The sequence below is a fragment of the Camellia sinensis genome, chromosome 15 (assembly GCF_055761805.1).
Source record: "Camellia sinensis isolate YWXY chromosome 15, ASM5576180v1, whole genome shotgun sequence".
Classification (NCBI taxonomy): domain Eukaryota; kingdom Viridiplantae; phylum Streptophyta; class Magnoliopsida; order Ericales; family Theaceae; genus Camellia; species Camellia sinensis.
In genome coordinates this window covers 30,471,018-30,480,455 of record NC_138975.1, presented here as the reverse complement: position 1 = coordinate 30,480,455, position 9,438 = coordinate 30,471,018, and the positions used below count along the sequence as shown (strand labels likewise).

Sequence of the window (9,438 nt, the reverse complement as noted above, 5' to 3'; positions counted from 1 at the left end):
CATTTAATTTAAAAAATGCCATCACAAGATTCACCAAATGATGCATTTTCTATATGATTTTTCAGAAAAAAAAGTTCACTTTTCCTCCAAAGTAACACATCAAAACCCAACGAACAAGTTGCTTGGCATTTCTCTAAAAGTGCATTTGTGCAGAAGAATTTATTTATTTAAGTCTCTCTAGTGAAACCATTCATATCTCGTGAAGAATATTGATTTAAGTATTTAGCTAATGAAATCATTATTGCTGAAATAACTTCATATTTGAGACAAAGTTTCCAATAAAGAAGATTGCATAGCATCATCGCTGAAATAAACTCAAAAAGAGTCTGTAAATACAAAGAATATACAAATGAATCAATAAGAAGAGTAACACTGCAACAATATGTACATATTGCAGGACATGAAATGAAATGCCTTCACAAACTGCGTAAAATCGAAATGAAATTTCTGATAAATCATGACGTGAATATCAAAAGTAGAACTGCAGCAGAAGCCACGTAAACCAATGAATATGACGATTTGAACAAACTTCGTAACCCAATATCCTGAAAAATTTCAACATTACATAGAAACATAATGATTTAATATAACAAACACGAAGCGCAAACACAAAAGTATGATATAAGTGAAATGCAAGAGATGAGACCATTTTCATTATTTCTTATTCCTCAATTGATCAATCCTAACAAAGAACATGTGTTTTTCTATAACAAAAAAAAAAAAAAAAAAGAAAACAAAGATCATGTCTATCTTCTCATGTTAGTCCTACATAACTTATTCCTTCATTAGTATTTTGCACCCAAAAAAAAAAAAAAAAAAAGTACATAAAATGAAAGAGTAAAGATTCATCCCTCTTTTCCCCCCACCCCCTTTGACCCTCTCTCTCTCTCTCATTAGTTACCTTTTCTTTTTCTTTTTCTTTTTTTTCCTGTTCCTCCAATCCCCCTGCCACGTGGCAAAGGGGGGTGAGGGGGTGACCCCCAAAAGGGGGTCCCAAGCATTATTCAAAATGAAAATTATAGATTGCCAATAAGGAAAATTAAAATTATACTGAAAGTGTAGAAATTGCATGGCCAGTGAATTTAGAGTAATATATTCCTACCAATTTTAAGTAGAAGACTAATAAGCATAAATATGTAGCGAGTTTAGTCGCACTTGTTCTCTATTTTTGTGTCTCATTCTATGATTCAATTCAGTGCAACTAGCGTAGCTAAAATATGCAAAAGAGGTATTTGGGAAAACAAATCCGTACCTTAAAGGAGAAAAGAGATGATGATGGTGCTGAAGAAGAGAGGCCATTAAACCCAATATCGTATGCAATGCTCCCATCAGGTTTAAACAGTCCAAAGTTTCTCTCCGAGGTTGGTCCGGGCTTGGAGTCCTCATTAAACAAGGCAAAAATATAAGCTCTCACCACACTCTTTGGCCTGTATGGTGTCCCCTTCCTCTTCAATAGCCGCTTTCGCAGATTACCGTTGTAAGTCCTCGCATTTTTCAACGAAGCCCCTGCTTCATTTGCATCCCCTTTAGAAGCCCAGCCAGTTTCCGACACAATAACCTCCATTTTCTGAAATCCCACCTTCTCCAGAGCAAAATAGGCTGCATCAATCTGAGCATCAAACATGTTATCATAATGTAGTTTAGTCTTTGCATCATAGATCCCAGAATTTTTTTGGAAAAGAGCATAATTGATATCAATGTGTGAAGGATCACTGATATAGGCAAGAAATGGGTATGCGTTTATGTAGAAAGGTGAACCAATCTGAGAGAAGAATTGTAGAAGCGGCCTCAAGTATGGAAGCATAGATTCCTTGAAAGTGGCTGCCGATGGAGGGTAGGAAGTGGCAAAAACGCCCTCTGAATGGGGTGATGAGACCTCAACTATCCGAGTCAGGTTTAGCACGTAAAGGGCATTATAGACATTTTTCACTGCAGGCAACAAGACCTCCCAGAGTTCTGGATCAGCATTCCCCAAGATCTCGTTTCCCACGGCGATTCCTCTGATGGAAGTTTCGGGGAGGAATGGCTCCACATTTTGTTTCACCCAATCTATGGCGCGGTCCTCACTCACACTCATGTCCTTCAAAAACTCATTCCCAAGTCCGACCACAATTTCAATGCCAGACTTGTTGAAGGCTGTAAGAACTTCATGATCAGCATCGTAAATTCTGATGTTCTTTATCTTGTTTGCTTTCAGAAGCAAAGCTACGGTTCCAGGCTTTGGGAGATTGTCTGCAAGCCTGCCATAATTTACTCCATATGTTCCCGTGAATGCTAGCACTGCTCAAAACACCGTAGGACACAGAGAAAAAGAGAAGTTAGTTCATCATCCACAGCTTCACCAACTTGATTCCCAAGAGTGGTGAAAAAAGTTTATCTAAATCTATATATAAAAATAAAAAAAGTTTGTTCTATAGCCATGTCATAATGAATTAAAGCAGCTCCCAATCAAGCATCAACGCTCAAAGCCACCTTTTATATAAACTAGTTCAACAATTAAATCATTCATAAAAAATCAAAAGACTCCGGGTGCCTTTGGCGTTGTTTTTTTTTTTTTTATGTTTTTGAAAACAGAAAAATTAAAAACTGATACGGAGAAGTTGTTTGACAAACTATTTTTTATAACTTTTTTTAAAAAGTTTTTCAAAACGCAAAAGAAAAAAGAGAATACAATAAAAAAGAGTCATGGTTCATGACAGACAAAATTTGTATTTTTTAAAACATTGTTTGTATTTGCAACGCGCAAAGAGAGAGAGAGAGAGAGAGAGAGAGAGAGAGAGATTTTGTCTAAGATTTTATCTTCATGTTTCATGACAGAAAGAACATTCTGCTAGTAACAATACTAATCAATTGAACTCAACATGAAAAGATTCATGACAGCACGACAAATAGTACGCCCACATTAACCAGCAGCATATTTAATTCATAAAGAATTCAACTTAAAAGTAAAGAAGAAAAAAGTAGATACCACTAGGAAAAGCAACGGAGAAAAGAAGAAGGAAGAACACGAACACGAAGAAAGAGGACGACCCCATTTCTTTGGAGGGAGAATCAACTGCGAAGGGCCATTCCATTTGTAGGAGTGATGACATCAACAGTGGTTATTTTGGATGCAATGCTTCTTCCGCAGGAATGCAATAGACTGAATTAAACAATATTCCTAGCCTGAATCCAAAGATGACTCCAATTTTATTCTTGGAGGAGTTATAGGTTTGGTTTTGAAAGCTTGGAATAGATTCCTACCTTGTACTAATAGGACTCTCTCAAAGTGTATACCCTTTCCTTATTCGCTTTTCTTTCTTGTTTTTTCATTCATCTGGGTACTACTGTTCTATAAGCTTCTGTTATATACCTTTCTTAGGTGGATGTGTTGAAGTTTAGAATTTAAATGGGTGGTCCATTTCTTTGATTCCAGGGTATTCTGCATGATGTGTATTGGTATATATGATAAGCACTTAAAATCTAAAATCATATAAAAAGAAAAATGCTGCACGTGTACATTAACTAGTATATATGAAAATTGCATATTTGGTTTCCAAATTCATCCAAATCAAATTACATCTTAAATTCCCTGCAGTCCAAACATTGAAAATCCCATTTTAATATACCAATTCCTTGAAAATCTTGTCTTTTCAAACAAAACTAGAAACAATGGTGACCTTGGCAATCCGTGCATATGATATAACTATTGATCATATTTAAGTACCATATGATATCTACGTTATAAAATGAAATTAGTGCCAATCATAGCTTAGTAAATAAATGTCCATCGAAGTAGATAAAATGTAGGATGCAATCTAAGCTCCTATATAGCATAAAAATAAAAATAAAAATAAAAACTAGAGCAACATTAGACACAACACTACCAAGGTTACAAGATTTACTTGCGAACATTCAAATTTAGTATTAATGAAGCTTTAATATTACAGTCATCCAAGAAATCCCAGAAAGTTGAAGAGGTAGTAAAGGAGACACATGGATGTTACAAAAGTGCTAGTGGAGATAGTGATACATTACATTTAGCAGCTAACTGGTGAGGGAGTTGGATAGTGCGCAGCGTTGGTTTGCCCAGGTTGGTTAACCTTACCATTCTCCATCACCTCCCCATCTATTTTCTTGCCTTTCTCCTCCACCTGCAGATTATATTTTCGATCATCTTCGCGCACTTCTTGTTTCTCTTCAACATCTCTTCTAAATGAAGGCAGAATTCCATTGAGTTTCTCTTGCTCTTCCCCATTGCTCGTCTGCACAGTGAAATTTTCAAGCTTGTCATGTTTCTCATCACTTGCAGCTTCATTTAGTGGTTGATCCACTTCTCCCATGACCTGTTTGTCTTCTACATTTTTTACTTCATTCTTGTTTTCCTGGGCATCATGCTCAATCTCAGCATCGTTCCCCACAACTTCCTCTGGACCAGTTTCTTGCATTTTGGTACCTTGGATACCCCCAATCTGAACCTGATTTTCCTCTCCTGCACTGTTCTCGGTGACAACATCTTGCATTTTAACTTCTTTCTTACCTTCAGTTTCCTCTGCATTGGTTTCTGTCCCCTTGCCATCCTTAGAACCTGATGATTTTCGGCTTCGTTTCTTTGATGGCACACTTTCAGAGGAAGGGGGTGTTGCCCTAACTTTTTCACTTATCCTTGCTGATCTTCTTGGAGTCTCACCGGTGCCCCAACCAAACTCGGATACTGCAGGATTACCAGGGTGTGATTTTAGGAACTGCTCCAACTGCTTTCTGTTGTTAATCTCTTCCCCTGTTGGAGCAATAAATACAATCTCGTTCTTCCTTGGAGTACCTCCTTTCTTTGGCACGAACTGCAAAGAAAAAGAGAAGAAATGTGTTACACAGAGACCATGGACAACTACAGATAAATACAATTAAAAAAACCATGAAGAAACATCAGAAATCAGGCATAAAACGAGAACTATGCGTCACAGTTCATTTCAAGTCTCGATTTAAGTATTCTCATACTTCACAGGGGAAATGGTCACATTGGAATGTTGGTTACCTCTAGATCACTTCTGCCTGAGATTTGAGGCATATAAATTTCAGCAAATATTAGCATGTTGATTTAAAATATGCTTTTTATTTCACCTTATCAATAACAATTATCACAAAAATACATATACTCACAACTATTGAAAGTATTTTCTTTTTTTATTGATTAAATGCAATGGTGTGTTACTAGTCCAACAATCTAAATAACTTAGGTAATGTAGACTGCGGTAGCAAGACAACATCTGCTAGTACTAATATCAAGAATTATTTACATGTAAATTTCAACTGTTATGCGTCACTGCAAAACCAGACAGTATATATATCCGTATGCACTTTCATCTAGGAAGCACGGATACGGATACGGATACGGAAATATAGAGATACAGATACGGAGATATGCCAAAATCTGAAAAAATAGGATACAGGTACGGCGGAGATACATTTGTAAAAAAAAATTATTTTTTCTTAATGTAATAATGTAATATCCATGAAAATAAAACTTAAAGCAAATTAATAAATAAAGAGAGGGATTCCTATTAAGCTGAGAGCATTCAAACATTCATAAAACATCCAAAACTAAAAGCAAAAACAAATGTAAATGTAAATTAAACATCATCCTTAAATGCCAACACTAAAAAGAGATCGAGAGCAGAGAGAAGAAACGTGAGAGACAATAAGGATACATCAATTTGACAAATTCTATTACTTTAACTACCATTATATTCCTCTTATCAAAGAACTAAACAAAATATTAGAAGTAATATGTGACTTCAAGTATCTGATACTTCGAAATTAAGTATCCGATCCTCCAAAATTAATAAAAAATTAATTAAGAAGTATCCGATGCATATCCGTGAGTATCCAAGGAATATTGAAGTATCCGTGCTTCATAGACTTTCTTTGACTGATGCTTTGTGTGTGTATGAATGTGCACTCATGTATGTATGTTCATTCTTCGAACTTAGATCCAAGAAGGTTGAGACAAGAAGCAAAGACAAAAATCTCAATAAAGAGTTCCTATATGACTGAAGTAATTTACCTCAACACTAGCAATCCTCTCCATTACATGTTGGAATGGAGATCTCCATTCTAATGCACAAGGTTGCAACACATCACTAAAGATCCAAATCAATGATCTATAATTGATAAGTGAATTTCAATTTTAAAATCTCCTTATAAGCGTTTTTGAGTTTAAAATAAAGATATGTTGATGTGGTTATTTCACAACCATTGATCTTGAAATGGATATCTACATTCCATTCATGTCATTAAGAGGATCCTTATCCACTACGGCAAGCAAATTAATCAAATGAGTTGACACTTATGTCCAAGGACCGAAATTTTTGATGATCAACAACAAATTTGAGCATTATTGTCTTCAGGTTGAATCGAGAAAGCAATAAATTCATCCTCTTTCTGTGAAAGTCTTAATATTTCCAAAATCATTAAGCAAATTCACAAAGCAGGCTAGTTTACAACAACAATTGTCAAATACAAATTTGATTTACTTATTTGTATTGTTGAGAGAGAGAGAGAGAGAGAGAGAGAGAGAGAGAACTACATAGTACTGATTAACATAGACAACAAGTTTACATAGTGGTGATTATCAATTTATGACTTATTACAACTCATGGCAAGATAACCACATCTTGAGTCATGTGCAAAGGCATGAAACATGTCAATGACATGTCCTCAAATTGTCTGGACAAAGAAAAAGTAAATAAAAAATGGGACACATCACATTGAATGTTCGACACATATCTCAGCCTGTTGGACACAACTACAGCAACTAAGTTAAACTGTTTGTGCTTCATAGTATACTTGAGAACCAACATATTTTGTGGTCCTTACACCCCAAAAAAAAAAACCATATTTCGTGGAGGGAATTCACCTAAGTTAACTATCAAGTCTACTGAAGTTCTCATGTGCATCCATCACCCCAACTCACACATACAAGAGAGACAAGCACCATATGTGCAGAGATTCAGGTGTTTTTTTATGCATGTTTAAGGGTACCTGACACCGTCCTTGAGTTAGTATCAGCAAATTATAACCTCAAATCCTGTATAGGTCATAATCTTCCTCATAGGAAGATAGTCCAAGACTACATCTCGTCAAAGAAGCCACGTCACTCCGAAAGTCAGAACTAGACATCTGATCCAATTTGCTAAATTACTAAAGAAAAGTCAAAATTAGACTCTCGTTAAATAACCAAAAAAATATGATAAGATAAGATCTAAATTGAGTGTATTGACCAGTAATCTGCTATTCAACACCATTTTTTAACAGGTAATCAATTACATAGTACTTGATGGATAACAACCTAATGGTTACAAACACATTATAATATCTTAATCAATGTTCCACATGGCATGGAAAACCTATTGAACACTATCACTTTATTAGGGTTTAATTCCAGGATATGTAACCATGAGAATACTAAACAAAGTTGGAATTACACTAACCCTGGTTTTCAAGTATCCTTTCTAAAACCAAAGATAAGGCTAAAGTAATTGTATACTGACACTGCTCCAAATAATACATTAATTAATATAAGGCTTCTCAGATACTGTATCTTATAAGGCAATAACTAAACATAGAAAGATTGCATTTTTCAACAAAACAATCAAAATGTATTTCCACATGATACCCAAAAATGTTTCCTATTTTATCTTTCCTATAATTTAACCTGCAGGGCTTGATAATAAAGGAACAATGAGACACAATGTTTGGCATAAAACATATTAATGGAAATTCTTTCTAGAGAGACCGGCGGCGGGGGGGGGGGGGGGGGGGGGGGGGGAATTCACATTTCTATGGTTCAACTTTTCTTCTTTTTTTTTCTTTTAAAAAAAAAACTCCATTATCCCAAAGGCTAATTTTTTTTGGGTCCAAGCACCACATTATATAGTTCTTGAAAAATGGTTGAGACCCCTTTTTTTTTTTTTAAACCCCCACAACCCCTTTGCATCTCAATGTATAGGACTCACCCATGTTTGTGTGGGGCCAGACCATCAATAGTTGAGATCCAAAAGGGCTGTGGGATCCCCAAAAAAAAGGTCTCAATCATTGTTGATAATTCTTTAAAGCTTCACTCAGGCAAAGAGAGAAAACAGAGAGCAAAAGCAGTTCATAACTAACTTAAGGATGCATAAATAACAACAATCACCTGCTGCTCAGTAAAGAATAAAACAATTCGACAATTTCAACCAAAAACCCTAACAACCAAGAATTTTCCACAAACCCTAGATGCGAACAAACTATCAAATAATCCAAATTCTACCACAGGAACACAAGCTAGTAAGAGATAAGCAAAACCCAGATATGAAATTAGGCGATAAGCAAAACCCAATACGAAATTAGGCGCTAAGCAAAACACAGATTCGAAATTAGGCTAAGTGGTAGATTACAAACACAAGCACTAGAATATATATGTGTGTGTGTGTGTGTAAAAGAAGCTCCAAAGAAGAACATGAAGCACAGAGAGAGAGAGAGAGAGAGAGAGAGAGAGACCAATTTCTTCCAAGCAGGAGGAGCAGGGAGCTCGACAGAGACGATATCGTCGTTGGGCAAACTTTGAGTCTCATCCGCAGAACTCGCCATTTACACCTACAAATTGAAATTGAAAAAAAAATAAAAAAACCCAATAAACAGAGCCGCTTCTAGCAAAATCAAAACCCTCTCTCTCTCTCTGTCTCTGTGTAGAGAGCTAACAAAACCCTTTTTGTTTGGTAGGAAACAGAGCCACAGACAGAGTCGCAGATTTGCTGTCTCTCTCTCTCTCTCTCTCTCTCTAAAACGAGGAAACTGCCATAGGATAACGCTACCAGTACCTTTTGCAGGAGTAGGAGTGGGTTGATATGGTCACTGACAGAGGTACAGAAGGATTGACAAACTTTGGGCCTGGGATTTGAAAACTGTCGGTTAAGAGGAATGGCGATTTGGCCGTTAAAGCAGGTTCTTGCTTCGTTATTTAACCATAGCAAATCCTACATCCTTGGGTCGGTGCCCTGCTCAGCACCGACGTCACGTGACAATATGAGATTTTTTTTTTTTTTTTTATAATAGTAATTTGTAGTACGTTTGGTTTTGGTTTTTTTGAAAATCTAAATTTTTAAAAATTAATAAATATATAAAAATATGAAAAATGTATTGAATTTTTTATATTTTTATATTTTTGATATTTAATAAGATTTTTTTTTATAAATATTATACTTTTTAAATGTATTTATGTTAGGTATGTTTAAAAAAAAATTAAAAAATGCTTGAAATATTAAAAAAAATTCATTGAAAATTAAAAAAATATGAAAAATAAAAAAATAAATTTTTTTAAAAAGTATTTTCTGAAAACCAAAACCAAAGAAGCTGAATATCTTTTTGAGTTTTGATAAAAACAAAAATAAAATTCAAAACCAACCAAATGACTTTACATTA

General features: G+C 35.2%; 2 protein-coding genes across 2 annotated transcripts; both read right to left on the bottom strand.

The window, feature by feature from the left end:
* Positions 1–272: 272 nt before the first annotated feature.
* LOC114311855 (glucan endo-1,3-beta-glucosidase 14) lies at positions 273–4,820 on the bottom strand. Its single transcript, XM_028258026.2, has 3 exons — positions 2,969–4,820; positions 1,253–2,280; positions 273–545 (listed from the first exon to the last, which is right to left on the bottom strand). Exons 1-3 carry the CDS (start codon positions 3,090–3,092, stop codon positions 456–458), a joined length of 1,242 nt encoding a protein of 413 aa, XP_028113827.1. The 5' UTR covers positions 3,093–4,820; the 3' UTR covers positions 273–455.
* On the bottom strand, positions 3,880–9,036 carry LOC114311856 (uncharacterized). Its single transcript, XM_028258029.2, has 3 exons — positions 8,838–9,036; positions 8,518–8,613; positions 3,880–4,820 (listed from the first exon to the last, which is right to left on the bottom strand). The coding sequence occupies exons 2-3, from the start codon at positions 8,605–8,607 to the stop codon at positions 4,020–4,022; spliced, it is 891 nt and encodes a 296-aa protein (XP_028113830.2). The 5' UTR covers positions 8,608–8,613; positions 8,838–9,036; the 3' UTR covers positions 3,880–4,019.
* Between the last annotated feature and the right edge of the window lie 402 nt (positions 9,037–9,438).